We start from the raw sequence: 15699 nt of genomic DNA, 5'->3' as shown, positions 1-15699 counted from the left end.
ATTTAAAAAATAAGCAAAACTATACATTTTTTTTTTTTTACAAAACCACTACCAAATGGGCTATATAAAGTGTACAATGTCCCTTTAATTTTCTCTTACAATAACAATTTAAATGATTTCAGATATGGATTTACAAAAAACATTGTCTTGCATTTCAGTCAATTAGTGCTGACTCTTAAATAACTCCATGTGCATGAGCACAATGTTATTTATATAAAATACATGAACTAACGCCCTCAAAAACTGTCAAATGCAAATAAGATAACAGGTGGACTTCAACGACTTAGAAATAAGCCTATGCGCCTACCTAGGTTTAGCTTTCAACTAAGAATGCCAAGAGAACAAAGATAATTTTGATGATAAAAGTAAATTAGAAAGTTGTTTAAAATTACATACATGCACCTATCTGAATCATGAAACTTTAATTTGGACTTTAATATCCCTTTAAGTATCTTGTTTTATAAGTGTCAGAGGTTAACAAAAATAAATTGATTTAAATGTACTATATATAATATAGCTAAAACATTAAGGGCTCCATGTACTAAGCAGTCAGCGAGCTACCCGCAACAAATCTCGCGTCAAAACTCGCAAACTGATATGTACAAAGCCGTCAATTATGTTAAAACTCGCATCTTTAAAATTGCGAGCGTACTTATCCGCCAAACCTCGCTACCGCTCCATTTTTCACTGTAATTAGACACATTTGACCACCAACTCGCCAAAAAACGAATGTACTAAAAAATCTATTTGTCCGCTCGCTACAATTTCCGCTCCCACCTCGCTATTTTTGCCTCGCCACCTTTTAGGTGGCGGGCAAGGTACAAAACAATAGGAAAGTCAATCTAGACGCCAGTCTAGACATATATAAAAGGCAGTAATATCAGCATTGTACTTACAGCATAACTGGCGTCTAATTTGTCTCTCATTTCCATGTACATAAATTGCGCCCAATTTGTCAACTGTAATTAAAGAGTAATCTATTTAAATTTGTATTGTTAGTTGTCAATCTTTATAATTATTTTTATATTAATATTTATATATTATCAGATCCAGATGAAGCCATATCCAAATTGTAAATAAATATTACAAAAATAACGCTCTGTTATCACTCTTCAAAAAATTTTGAACAATAATAAAGTTGTTTAGATAAGTTGAACTTTTATAGGAGCAAAATTCTATTCCCGCGACTACTATGATGTTCGTGACACCTTGCATGTCACGTGTTAATAATTGGCCAGACAATTCAACTGAAAGTTAAGTACCATCAGCTTAGTCGCGGCGAGCGAGGCGTCAAATTTATCAACAATCCGCAACTGCTCGCGGCGGGCTAGACTTGTCTATTTATTGGGGGAATATTAGTACATAGCGACAGCGGACACCATTTCGCCCGCGGCGAGTAACGGCGAGTTTATCCGCGTCTACAATGACGGATGAATTGACGGCTTAGTACATGGAGCCCTAAAACATTTCTTCTGTATATAAAAGTTGACAGTCTGAGAAAATTACTTGTCAGGAGAGAAAAAGTTACTGGCTAGTTTTGAACGTCTCTCTCTCTAGTATTTTTATTTTTCATTATACAGAATACAGGTTTTTGAATTTACAAAAACTGATATATTTGTTTTCTGTTTTGCTGCCACAGATCATTCCATACATGAAGCAGTATGAAGTAAACACATACAGCAAAAGTCACGAACAAATGGCTCTGTACTGGAAGGACTGTCATGAAGGTCTAATGGTGAATGTGCATAAACGTGAAAGAGAAAGGGGAGAAAGCAAATTAAAATTTCAGGTAACTCAAAAACAATTTTATTAGCAAAATTAAAGGGACACTAAACCCAACATTTCTTTCATGTAATTAGCAAGAGTCCATGAGCTAGTGACGTATGGGATATACATTCCTACCAGGAGGGGCAAAGTTTCCCAAACCTCAAAATGCCTATAAATACACCCCTCACCACACCCACAAATCAGTTTTACAAACTTTGCCTCCCATGGAGGTGGTGAAGTAAGTTTGTGCTAGATTCTACGTTGATATGCGCTTCGCAGCATACTGGAGCCCGGTTTTCCTCTCAGTGTTGCAGTGAATATCAGAGGGATGTGAAGAGAGTATTGCCTATTTGAATTCAATGGTCTCCTTCTACGGAGTCTATTTCATAGGTTCTCTGTTATCGGTTGTAGAGATTCATCTCTTACCTCCCTTTTCAGATCGACGATATACTCTTATATACCATTACCTCTACTGATTCTCGTTTCAGTACTGGTTTGGCTTTCTACTACATGTAGACGAGTGTCCTGGGGTAAGTAAGCCTTATATTTTGTGACACTCTAAGCTATGGTTGGGCACTTTTATATAAAGTTCTAAATATATGTGTTTAAACATTTATTTGCCTTGATTCAGGATGTTCAATATTCCTTATTTCAGACAGTCAGTTTCATTATTTGGGATAATGCATATGAATTAAACATTTTTTCTTACCTTAAAAATTCACTTTTTCCCCTGTGGGCTGTTAGGCTCGCGGGGGCTGAAAATGCTTCATTTTATTGCGTCATTCTTGGCGCTGACTTTTTTGGCGCAAAAAATTTTTCTATTTCATTTCCGGCGTCATACTGGTCGCCGGAAGTTGTTCGTGTTTGCGTCATTTTTTTGACGTTTTGCGCCAAAAATGTTGGCGTTACCGGATGTGGCGTCATTCTTGGCGCCTAAAGCATTTGGGCGCCAATAATGTGGGCGGCCTTTTTGGCACCAAAAAATGTGGGTGTCATTTATGTCTCCACCTTTTTTCTCACATTATTTAAGTCTCATTTTTCATTTGCTTCTGGTTGCTAGAGGCTTGTTCATTGGCATTTTTTCCCATTCCTGAAACTGCCTTTTAAGGAATTTGATAGATTTTGCTTTATATATTGTTTTTTCTCTTACATATTGTTACCCCTAAGAAGTCTAGTAAGCTTAATAGGTTTTTTGACGTTCCTTCTGCGGAGGAAGTTTTTCCTGTTCCAGATCGTGTTTCAGAGATTATTGCACGGCAATGGGAGAAGCCTGGGATTCCTTTTTCCCCTTCTCCAATTTTTAGGAAGATGTTTCCTATTGCTGATTCTATCAAGGAATCTTGGCAGACTGTTCCCAAGGTGGAGGGAGCAATTTCTACCTTGGCCAAGAGAACTACTATTCCTATTGAGGATAGTTGCTCTTTTAAGGATCCCATGGATAAGAAGTTGGAAGCTTTGCTTAAAAGGATGTATGTTCACCAGGGGTTCCAATGGCAGCCTGCTGTGTGTATTGCTACCGTTACCAGTGCAGCAGCATATTGGTTTGATGCTTTGTCTGATTCTATTTAACAGGATACTCCTCTTGACGAGATTCAGGATAGGATCAAGGCTTTGATGTTGGCCAATTCCTTTAATGCGGATGCTTCTTTACAGGTCATCAAGTTGGGAGCAAAGATTTCTGGCTTTGCTGTTCTGGCACGCAGGGCCTTATGGTTGAAGTCCTGGTCTGCGGATGTGTCCTCTAAATCTAAGCTTTTGTCCATTCCTTACAAGGATAAGACTTTGTTTGGGCCAGGTTTGGCTGAGATTATTTCTGATATTACGGGAGGGAAGGGGCATTCTCTCCCTCAGGATAGGAGAACTTTGTAACTTCTCTGGTAAACCTTCCTCCTCCAAGCAGGAACAGTCCAAGTCCTCTTGGAAGTCCAATCAGTCCTGGAGCAAGGGGAACCAAGCCTGTTGCTGACTCAAAGTCAGCATGAAGGGTCTGCCCCAGATCCAGGAATGGATCTTGTGGGGTGCAGACTTTCATTTTTCGCTCAAGCTTGGGTTCGGGATGTTCCAGATCTACAGGGTGATAGATATTGTGACCCAGGGATACAGGCTAGAGTTCAAGACTTTTCCTCCCAGGGGTAGGTTTCTTCTCTCAAGATTATCTGTAGACCAGATAAAAAGAGAGATGCGTTCTTACGTTGCGTTCAGGATCTTTCCGACATGGGAGTGATTGTTCTTTTTCCAGTTCAGGAGCAGGGGCTGGGATTCTATTCCAATCTGTTCATTGTTCCCAAAAAGGAGGGAACTTTCAGACCTATTCTAGATCTCAAGAGTGTAAACAAGTTTCTCATAGTTCCGTCTTTCAAGATGGAAACTATTCGGTCAATTCTTCCTCTGGTTCAAGAGGGTCAATTCATGACAACAGTAGACCTGAAGGATGCGTATCTGCATATTCCCATCCACAGGGACCATCACAAGTTTCTGAGATTTGCTTTTCTAGACAGGCATTTTCAGTTTGTGGCCCTTCCATTTGGTCTTGCAACAGCTCCCAGGGTTTTCTCAAATGTCCTGGCAGTTGCTGGCAGTGCTCTGATTGCAGGGTGTTGCAGTGGCGCCATATCTGGACGACATTCTAGTTCAGGGGCCATATTTTCAACAAGCAAGCTCCCACATGGATGAGTTGTTGTCTTTTCTGCACTCCCACGGTTGGAAGGTGAATTTAGGAAAAAGTTCCTTGATTCTGGCTACAAGGGTGGTATTCTTGGGAACCATTATAGATTCTCTAGAGATGAAGATTTTTCTGACAGAAGCAAGAAAGACAAAGATGTTCAATTTGTGTCTTGCTCTTCAGTCCTCTCCTCGACCGTCAGTGGCCCAGTGTATGGAGGTGATTGGTCTGATGGTTTCAGTCATGGACATCATTCCGTTTGCTCGGTTGCATCTCAGACCTTTGCAGTTATGCATGCTCAGTCAATGGAACCGGGATTATGCGGATCTGTCTCCAAGGATTGTTATAGATCAGACGACAAGAGATTCTCTTCCGTGGTGGTTGTCTCAGGATCTTCTCACTCAGGGAACCTGTTTTCGCAGACCTTCCTGGGTGATTGTGACCACGGATGCCAGTCTGCTGGGATGGGGAGCTGTCTGAGGTTCTCTAAAGGCTCAGGGTCTATGGACTCGGGAGGAGTTGATTCTTCCTATAAATATCTTAGAGCTGAGAGCAATCTTCAATGCTCTTCTGGCCTGGCCTCAGCTAGCTTCAGCCCAGTTTATCAGAGTTTCAGTCGGACAACATAACGTCAGTGGCTTACATCAATCATCAGGGAGGAACTCGGAGTTCCTTGGCCATGACAGAGGTAGCCAGTATTATTCAGTGGGCGGAGACTCACAACTGCTGTCTGTCTGCGATCCACATTCCAGGGGTGGACAATTAGGAAGCGGACTTTCTGAGCAGGCAGACTTTTCATCCGGAGGTGTTTTCCTCCTTGATTCTCAGATGGGGGCAGCTGGAGTTGGATCTCATGGCATCTCATCATAATGCCAAGCTCCTGAGGTACGGATCAAGGTCAAGGGATCCTCAGGCTGTACTGATAGATGCTCTAGCAGTTCTTTGGAAGTTCAGTCTGGCATACGTGTTTCCTCTGTTTGCTCTTCTTCCTCGGGTCATAGCTCGGATCAGGCAAAAGAGGGCGTCAGTGATTCTCATTGCACTGGCGTGGCCTCGCAGAATCTGGTATGCAGATCTGGTGGAGATGTCATCTTTTCCACCTTGGAGTCTTCCATTAAGGAAGGACCTTCTACTTCAGGGGCCCTTCCTTCATCCAAATCTTGTTTCTCTGAAGCTGACTGCTTGGGGATTGAACGCTTGATACTATCGGTTATTGAGACTTTGATTCAGGCGCGTAAGCCTGTGACTAGAAGGATTTATTATAAGATATGGCGTAAATATATGTATTGGTGTGAATCCAGGGGCTACTCTTGGAGTAGAGTTTGGATTCCTAGGATTTTGTCCTTTCTCCAGGAGGGTCTGGAGAAGGGTTTATCTGCTAGTACCCTGAAGGGTCAAATTTCTGCTTTGTCTATTTTGTTGCACAAGCATCTGGTGGATGTGCCAGATGTTCAGTCTTTTTGTCAGGCCCTGGTTAGAATTCGGCCAATGTTTAAGTTTGCAACTCCTCCTTGGAGTCTTAATTTGGTTCTTAGAGTTCTTCAACAGGCTCCTTTTGAGCCCATGCATTCTTTGGATATTAAGTTGTTATCCTGGAAGGTTATGTTTTTGGTTGCTATCTCTTCGGCTAGAAGAGTTTCGGAGCTTTCAGTATTGCAGTGTGAATCTCCTTTCCTTATTTCTCATTCTGATAAGGTAGTACTACGTACTTCCCTTGGTTTCCTTCCCAAGGTTGTTTTAGATAAGAACATTAATCAAGAAATTGTTGTTCTCTCTTTGTGTCCTTATCCTTGCAGGTGACTAAGGATTTTCGCCAATCTTCTTCTTTGTTTGTTATTTTTTTTGGGAAGCATAAGGATCAGAAAGCTACCGCTACTTCTTTCTTGTTGGTTGACGAGCGTTATTTGCTTGGCATATGAGACTGCTGGACAGCAGCCTCCTGAGAAAATCACGGCTCATTCCACGAGGGCTGTTTCATCTTCTTGGGCCTTTAAAAATTGAGCTTCTGTAGATCAGATTTGCAAGGCTGCCATTCGGTCATCTTTGCACACTTTTTCTAAATTTTACAAATTTGATACGTTTGCTTCAGCTGAGGCTTCTTTTGGGAGAAAGGTTCTTCAAGCAGTGGTGCCTTCTGTTTAGGTTAACTGTCTTGTCCCTCCCTTATCATCCATGTCCTCTGGCTTGGGTATTGGTTCCCAACAGTAATTATGATGATCCGTGGACTCACTGTGTCATTAGAAAGAAAACAAAATTTATGCTTACCTGATAAATGTATTTATTTCTTGACACGGTGAGTCCACGGCCCGCCCTGTATTTTTCAGTCAGTTTATTTTTGCATAAACCTCAGGCACCTCTGCTCCTTATATTACTTCCTTTCTCCTTTCCCTTTCGTCGAATGACTGGGGGTGTGGGTAAGGGAGTGATATTTAACAGCTTTGCTGTGGTGCTCTTTGCCTCCTCCTGCTGGTCAGGAGTGATATTCCCAACAGTAATTATGATGATCCGTGGACTCACCATGTCAAGAAATAAATTTATCAGGTAAGCATAAATTTTGTTATTACCCATTCCCCAGTTTTCCATAACCAACACAGTTATAATAATACATGTTTTACCTCTGTAGACTGCCCCCTTATTTCAGTTCATTTGACAGACTTGCATTTTAGCCAATCAGTGCTCACTCCTCTGTAAATTCACGTGTGTGATCTCAATGTTATCTATGTGAAACACATGAACTAATGTCCTCTAGTGGTGAAAAACTGTCAAAATGCTTTCAGATTAGAGGCGGGCTTCAAGGTATAAGAAATTAGCATATGAGCCTCCTAGGTTTAGCTTTCAACTAAGAATAGCAAGAGTACAAAGCAAAATGTGTGATGTAAATAAATTGGAAAGTTGTTTAAAATTACATGCCCTATCTGAATCATGAAAGTTTTTTTTGGACTTGACTGTCCCTTTAATGAAAGTATAACCATATTTGCCAGAAAGATTTAAAATTCACAAACACAATCATCAGTAAACTGCCCAAAAAAATTATTAAACAAAAGAAAGAAGCAGCAGCTATATCACTAATAGATATTACTGATTTAAAAAGATAACCTGTTTCCTCTGGAAGGAAATAGGGGTATGTAAAGTCAGAGTGTAAATAGCCCCATCCACTTTGAGAATAGTTTCACAAAATTAAACATTGGAAGCTGGAAAAGGATGCATTTTCTTAAACCTTGCAGAAGGATTAAAAAGAAATACCTAGCTAAGCCCAATCTCAGAGACTACATTAGGGATAGGAAATATATATGGGAATGTAACCATAAGAATAAAAACAGTATTTAACCTTATCCCCATCTACTTTAGGACCTTAACCTCCTAAAGGAAATGAAGTTTCTTTAAAAATATGCCCAATACGAATATAAAACGAATATATATATCTATATATATATATATATATATATATATCTCAGATCCATGATCAAGGTAGACGCCAATAGAACCAAGCGTCTTCCTCTGAGGACATAACAGCTTCATGACTAGAAACATTAATCCCAGCAAGCATAGAGCTTGTAGAAGGTAAATTCTTACGTGACTTTTTACACTTACTCGAAGGAGGCATTTCAGACACTGTATAAAATCCTTGAATCCAGGATTCAGTAGGATTCTCCTGTAAAAAAAAGAACCACCAGTTATACCCTTAGAAACAAGAGCAGATAGGTCAGAAGGGATTATAATATTAATGCATTTATTGCATAAATTAATCTGAGGTTAAAACCTCAGTTTATAAATAATATAAACACTTAACACTAAAGAAAAGTGTTCAAATGACCCAGCTTCTAAGACAGATTTAGAGTCAGAAGGCTCCATAACTGCATGGAACTTACACAGAAGTTAAGTGCAGAAAAATAAAAGAATACAGCTAAACGGTAATATCCCTATTAAAAAAAGCTTTAAAGAAAACAAAATACTTAACACTTCTAAAAATAACTCATAAGAATGTATAAATTCAAAAAGTATAAAAGCAGAGATGCGGGAAAACACAGTTTACCTGTTATCTAAATAGCTTACATAAGAAAAGAGGCGGACATCAAACTGGCGTCATATAAAGCAAAAAAGCTCACCAAAGTGTACCCCATCACAACGATGCACGCAGGCCCGAAAGCTGATGTGCCTCTATTTGAATGAGAAAAAAAAACAGTGTGCCTTTTAAAACATACGCGCACGAAAAGCTGTTAAACATACAAAAATGTAGCGACAAATAAGCAAGTGTTATCCAGTGTTCTGAACCAAAAATGGACCGGCTCCTTAACTTAGATTACTGCTTTTTCAAATATTGATACTAAGAGAACGAAGAAAAAAATATTATAGGAGTATATTAGAAAGTTGATTAAAATGGCATGCTCTATCTGAATCATGAAAGAAAAAAAATTGGGTTTAGTATCATTTTAACATATGTAACAGAGGTTGGTGGTCTGCTGTATTGAAAGCAAGTAAGTAGCAACAATAACTCCTGTTTTGACAAAGATGCCATTATTCACCATTTTATTTTGATTAATATCTGAATAGGAATTTTATTTCTTTACTTATGTATGTATGTTTTTTTATAGGAATTCTTTTTAGAACCATTTAATAGAAAGGCACGTCAAGAAAACTCTCGCTACAACAACATGTTGAAACAAATCAACAGCCAGTATACAGCAACACTAAGGCAGTGGAAAGCTGCAAAGAGATACTTGTACTGTGAACAAGGACCATGGGCAGACAGGTTATTTATTTATATTTATAATTTATTTAGTTAATTATTTATTTTTAAAAAATCTGGATTTGCACAGATCTTTGTGTGTTGTACTTTAACACTAATATACCAGGTACCAAACATAGTTGAATGCTGCTACCTGTGGTCTTATTTGAAATTTGTTTGACAAACGAATATCTGCAAAACAGATTTTGCAAATACTTACTGAAGACCAGGGAAGAGGTTAAACTATATGTCATGTTATAGTTGACCACATAATACTGATCTTAGATAAAAAATACTTTACACATCAATTGGGATATTGGGGAGGAGGGATAGCAGGCCTAGGGCGAGTTTAATATTTCCTTGCTTTTTCTGTTTACTGCTGGTAATGTTTATATAGGCTCAACCATTTATGTTTGATACTTCTTAATGACAGTTAGTTAGTTTACAAAAATTGCTGACATTTAGTAGTTGATCTGGTTCCTTCCAACAGCAATATATAAGGGGTTGAATTTAATATCTACTGGCCTGTGCTGCTACCTTTCTGATTCCTTGTTTAATAGAGCCATTTATAGCAGATGGTTCTATCTTTACTGTAGATTAATGTGCTACTTTTGAAATATTGCTATCCCTAAGGCAGAACATGCTGTGATTTGCTTTCACTGCAGAAAATGCAGCATGTCCGCAGAAACAACGGGACACACAAAGGAACTGTTAGCGTTTTCACTTTGTAATGCTGATCCACACCACGCTCTTCTCGTTAAACAGTGCTGTGCTCTGGCTGCACTGTGAAAGTTTTCATTAACACAGCGCAGCCAGTCAAGTGCTGTTTGCAGAAAATAGTCAAATATGGATCATGGCTGCAAATTGGCAGCACATTGATTGATTGGCTCTTAAGGATTTTTTCAGTCTAGAAAACTGTGACTCCAAAATGTAAAATGTTCTTGTGCTAAATGACTGTTTTGCTTTGCGTGATGTTTTGTATGCACATGGTTAATTTTTTTATTCAAAGAAAGACCAATGTTTAAATTGTCCACTTCTTTATAAGAAAAGAGAACTGGGACCACTGGAAACTCTCCAACGTAGAAAACTATTCTCGAATGCGGCTAAAACTGGTGCCAGATAACAACTTTGATCCACATTTGGAAGCCAGTGCTTTGCGGGACAACCTAGGTACGTTGCATGAACCTAAAACCTGTTCCAGTAATAATATTTTAATTGATATACTTAAAGTAAGGAGGCTGTCACCCAAATATATTATTTCTTCTATTAGAGAAGTTGGAATCCAGCCATAGTGGTTTCATTATAATTTCTGGAGTTTTCTGAACCACCTAACTTCCTATTCAGTGCTGTTTGCTTACTTGTGTTTCTATGATATCCTTTGTAAGCCAGCAGATGCGATAAGGACTAAATCATCAAACTGGGTTATTCTATCATATGTCGCACCAGCCCAGACCACTGTTTGATAATCTGGAATGCAGTTCCTGCTGAATTGTAGAATGTTTATATAGCTCTCATTGAGGTCTAGTAAAACAACTATGATAAGATTTTAGAAATTATTTTACAAACATTGTTCTTTAAAATGAAAAGATGCTATATAAGATGCAAAGATGCTATATTTGTGATTTGATTGCTGGTTTGGTATAGTGGTATATCAGTTAATGTACTCACATTTTTTAAAAAAAAGTCACTGTAGCAATCCAAGAATATGTATAGGAATTATTTAATGACAATGCAAGACATTCTCAAAAATATATTTTCTTCTGAATGTGTTAGGAAATGATATCTAGTGAATTTCTTTGCCATTATTTTTCTTCATACAAAGACAAGAAAAAAGGTTCACAATGTAGATTTATAAGCACCATGTAAAACACTAGTTACCTTTATGGAGCATTGCAGACTTGATATTCCGACTTTATCCGAAGGGAACATTGAAGAAAAGGTACTGTAGTCTGAAAAGTTATACACAGTCTAGTGTGATAACCTTATACTGATACATACTGGTACATGCTAAACAGAGGGGAAAATCCAGTATGTCTAACTTTATTACTTTATAGGTTATTTTATGAAGGTGATTTACTAAAGAATGTGAAGATGAGTGAGCTTTAAAGAATCAGGTTCATTAACTAACATAAGCACTGGTTATGTTGGAGAGGCAGGAAGAACCTCTTAGTGACTTTTACACTGTGATTGTTTAGATTAGTGGAGTTCATTTACTTTTGGCATTTGCTTAGCCACAGCAGACCCAGTAAACATGAGCAAGATATATATTTGTTGATAGCTCTGCAAAAAGCAAAACCTTACAAATGTAATTTTTTATTTTAAGTTGTAAATATTTATTTTGCATGCAGATCTTTTACTATGTAGTTTATTATTTGATTATGTAGAAAAATAATCCAATGTCCCTTTAGGTTTCTGCCCATACAACATGGCAGCTGAGAGAGCTTTTTGTGTATGGTACCTTCACTTAGAATGTAAAAACTATAGATTTTTGTGTTCGTGGTGGTGTTTCCAGCTGGTTAGGCAAAATATACCTATACCCCACAGTGCTCTGGAACATACAATTGCATGTGAATAATTAATAAGTACATTGGCACTGGCAAAATGTAAACCAGACAATGCTATTCACATCCCACAGGAATCCAGCAAACTGAGCCATCAAGGGATTCTCTGCTGCTGGAAGCCGCAAAGCAAGTGAAAGTCAGTGACCTTGATGATGATGGCCTGGAACTCCTAGAGGAGGAAAACACTGTGAACATGTGTGTAAAATACAATGGAGCTAGTCATGTCTGTCTGAACATAAATGTGTGAAATGCTTTCAAGTACCCTATTAAAATACATTATTTTGCCAACAATCCTTTTTTTTAAGAAATGAAAAGGAGGAGCCAAGTCAGAACGAGAAGCCTGTGCTCTGTGAAGACTGTGAGCTCATTACAGTAATGGACGTGATATCTGGCTGTCTGGAAGTGACCACACAACACATTTATTTCCATGATGGAAGCACTGAAAAAGAAGAAGGTGTCGATCATGCTTATATTTACATTTTCTGTTTTCAGTCTAAATATGTAGTTCTTGAATATTCTAAGATATTATTATTTACTTTTATATTAATAATTATTATTATTATCATTTATTTGTATAGCTCCACTAAATTTTGGAACTTGTTAATGACATAAAGCCCAGAAAACATGATACTGGTTTTCTTGGCTTTATGTCATTAACAAGTTGTGGGAAATGATCAAACAGCAATCATAGAACTACAATACTCCACTGTAGCTTTAAAGGGACAGTCTACACTTTGGCCATCTTAAAGTCTTACCTTAGATTAAGCTGCAAATAGCCTTCTGCACCTTTTCTAAATTATGCAGCAGGAATGGTAAAAAAGTTATTTTAAAATGAATGTTGTTTCTGGTTACTTTGAAATGGCTGCCAAGCTAAGCCCACTGATGACATCATGATCTGGGCTGCATATGGCATCCAATCACAAAAGGCTCACTAGTTGAATTCAACAGACTGTCAATGCTATTCAGCAGAGTGCCTAAATGCAGCCCAGATCGTGATGTCATTAGTGGGCTGAGCTTGGCAGCCATTTCAAACTGGCCAGAAAGAATATTCATTTTAAAATAACTTTTTTCTGTTCCTGCTGCATGATATATAAAGGAGGATATTTTCAGCTTAATCTAAGGTAAGACTTTAAGATGACTAAGGTGTAGACTGTCCCTTTAATACCAATGGGTAGTGGCCATACACGTAAGTCCTTAGCAAGCTAAAGGGGAGGTGCTGAGGTTCATATGGTGTACAGCACTCCAGCATGTGGCCTGAAGATTCAGTACCTACTTATGCTCCTTAGTCACTTGATCCTTTGACAAACCACCTAAGCTAAAGCTATGTGTACAATTTCCTTCGAAAACCTTTGAATGGTTCAGTGAGGATCACCAGGATTCTACATGGTTAAAACGTAAATGAATAATACACTGATTTTTATTCAACTGCATGTAATAGACACTATTATAAAGAAGAATAGGCACAGATGCTGATCTAATAAACCAGTATAAAACTTTTTAAAAACTTGCTTAGACGCTCCCAGTTTAGTACTATTGATGAGGTTAGGCTGGGACACCCAGTAAAATGGGGCTGGAAAAACAAGGAGAACATACACTCCCCCCTCCCTGCCTATGAAAAGACAGATAACATATGCAGGAGTCTGTATACATCTGACACTGTGGGGCTTGGTTAGGAGTCTGAAAATCAGCACAATGTTATTAAAAAATATGCAAAACTATACATTTTTACAAAAACACTACCAGATGGGCTAAATGAATGGATCATCTACAAAACATTTATACAAAGAGAAATCTAGTGTACAATATCCCTTTAACTTTTAATGTAACATGTATAACATAATAGTTATATAAAACGAATCATTCCGATCATGTGGGGTGCCCCTCCATCCAAGATATAGCTGACACTTTGAACATTTTATACTATAGAGTTTACCTTTATTGAAAAATTAGTTTAAATTTATTTATATGATATTTTATATTTCCCTATCATCTGTATGTTTTGTTAAACAGCTTTGCTACTTTAGCTAATGTTGCTGTATCTGGCTGTAGGTGTGGGATTTGATTTCAAGTGGCCACTTTCCCAGATCCGGGAAATTCACTTGCGTCGGTACAACCTAAGAAGGTCAGCCTTGGAGATATTTCTAATTGACCAGACAAATTACTTTCTAAACTTCAAGAAGGAGGTAAGAAATTATGGTAGTTGTTGGGCTAGCTATAGATGGCTGTTATTCTGTGATGTTTATGTTGTGCGGTAAAAAAGCATGCATATATAAACTGAATTAAAGTATTTATTGTACTATAGAATTTAATCTTATCTTGAAGTGTGTTTTCTTACTTTTTGTAGAGATTTATCCTTTATAACATTTATCCTTTCCCTGAAACAGGCATCCACTGCAGAAACATTCACCAGAGACTCAATAATAATCAAATATAACTATGCTATATTTCTCTCAGACTTTCCTAAAACTGTATCAATGCTGGTGGTTATATGGTCTCAGTATAAGTTGGTTGGTACATAGCTGCATATACTTGTTCACTTTCTGCTTGAGTTAGGTTTCTAATTTTTGTAGTAAAACCACAAAAGCAAATGTCCACAGTACCAAATATATGAGGAATTTCCTGTCTTTATTCATAGCTTGATAAAAGCATGTAGGCACACAGCAACAATAAAATGCAACATTTCTGGTTATTCACCCTTAATCATGCTGATTCAGCATGATTAAGGGTGAATAACCCGAAAGACAAGAAATTCCTCATATATTTGGTGCTGTGGACATTTGCTTTTGTGGTTTTATCGAGGGGCATTTGCACCTGTACCAGGTATAGTGCTGTTTGTTTAAGTTGAACTTTTTTCAGTAAAGCAGACTGTGTAACAGCTCTTCTTCTCCGTCAGTGTTTGTTATTTGGCACATATGAAGAAAAAGGTACAGCATGCTTGCTACCACTAAGGATCTTGCTACTACCTGAACATTGTCTGGGATAACCACCTGTGACTTGCACATTGCCTCAAAATACAGACTACACTATACACTTTGTCCAAGGGTCAGTGTATTTATGGGCTGTAGCGACTATCAGAGGATACCTCCTGACAGTTTCCTGTACCTAAACTTATCTAAAAAGCCCTAATCAGCTACAGAATGCACACAGTTAAAATATGGGGTCCAGCTTTCAATTGCAGTATAGCTATATGCAATGAAAAAAGAGAGAGCTGCTGCGTGCGTACAAATCCAAATCTCAAAACTGCCTTTAATCGTACTTTTTGTTTTACCATGTGTGTTTGTGAAAACATTTTTTATACAACTGCTGGTGGAGTAATATTCCTGCTTTTGAATACACCTTCCACTGAATGGAGAGTATGCCACTATTTTTATTTTTATATTTGTATAACCTATGACCAATTACTTCTAAAGATATATTTCAAGGTCATTTTTAAAAAAGTTTGATAGAAACAATGCAGATGCAGTTAAAATGCAAAGGCCATTTATATGCAGTGTTTTTCTTGTAGATTTAAAGCTTAATGAATAGCAATTCAATTCCAAGAACTCTATAGCTATATTAAATTGGTTAATTTTCTGGGAATAATTCTGGACACAGGGAACATGCAGATTTTGTGCAAGGGGTTGCATAGTGGTGCTGGCTTTGAAGTCAACCATTTTGTCACTAGTCAATTTATTCCAAAAATGTGTCTCTGGTAATAGATCTGATGGCGAACTAGAGAAAATTACAACTGTCCCCACCACCAAGGATCCCCATGCCTTTGTTGTTGTTTTTTTATCTAGGATTTCTGGAATTATAATCTTCTTCTGGTTCCAAATCTTCTGTCTCATGGTCCTTATGGTTCCGTGAGAGGTTGAAAGTAAAATTATACTTACTGATTTCTTTACACTTAAAGTAGACGTCTCACCCTCTTTTATTTGTGCCTATGTCTTTCTACTCTTTCTGGGTGTTTTGGGGTCAGACACCTTTTTACAAATAGATTTGTG

At 37.9% G+C, this 15699-nt stretch overlaps 1 protein-coding gene across 6 annotated transcripts in view; it reads left to right on the top strand.

The window, feature by feature from the left end:
* Positions 1 to 15699, top strand: part of NBEAL1 (neurobeachin like 1) — a 759124-nt gene that overhangs the window by 469824 nt on the left and 273601 nt on the right. For all 6 annotated transcript variants that reach the window (XM_053698681.1, XM_053698678.1, XM_053698680.1 and 3 more), the window contains 6 exons: positions 1640 to 1789; positions 9022 to 9179; positions 10201 to 10325; positions 11791 to 11911; positions 12022 to 12170; positions 13766 to 13899. In XM_053698681.1, the coding sequence (XP_053554656.1) occupies positions 1640 to 1789; positions 9022 to 9179; positions 10201 to 10325; positions 11791 to 11911; positions 12022 to 12170; positions 13766 to 13899 (837 nt within the window). The remainder of the gene's footprint in view (positions 1 to 1639; positions 1790 to 9021; positions 9180 to 10200; positions 10326 to 11790; positions 11912 to 12021; positions 12171 to 13765; positions 13900 to 15699) is intronic.

This window comes from Bombina bombina, chromosome 1 (genome assembly GCF_027579735.1).
Source record: "Bombina bombina isolate aBomBom1 chromosome 1, aBomBom1.pri, whole genome shotgun sequence".
NCBI classification, from domain to species: domain Eukaryota; kingdom Metazoa; phylum Chordata; class Amphibia; order Anura; family Bombinatoridae; genus Bombina; species Bombina bombina.
The sequence above is the reverse complement of the archived record's forward strand: the minus strand, read 5'-3'. Positions and strand labels throughout refer to the sequence as shown.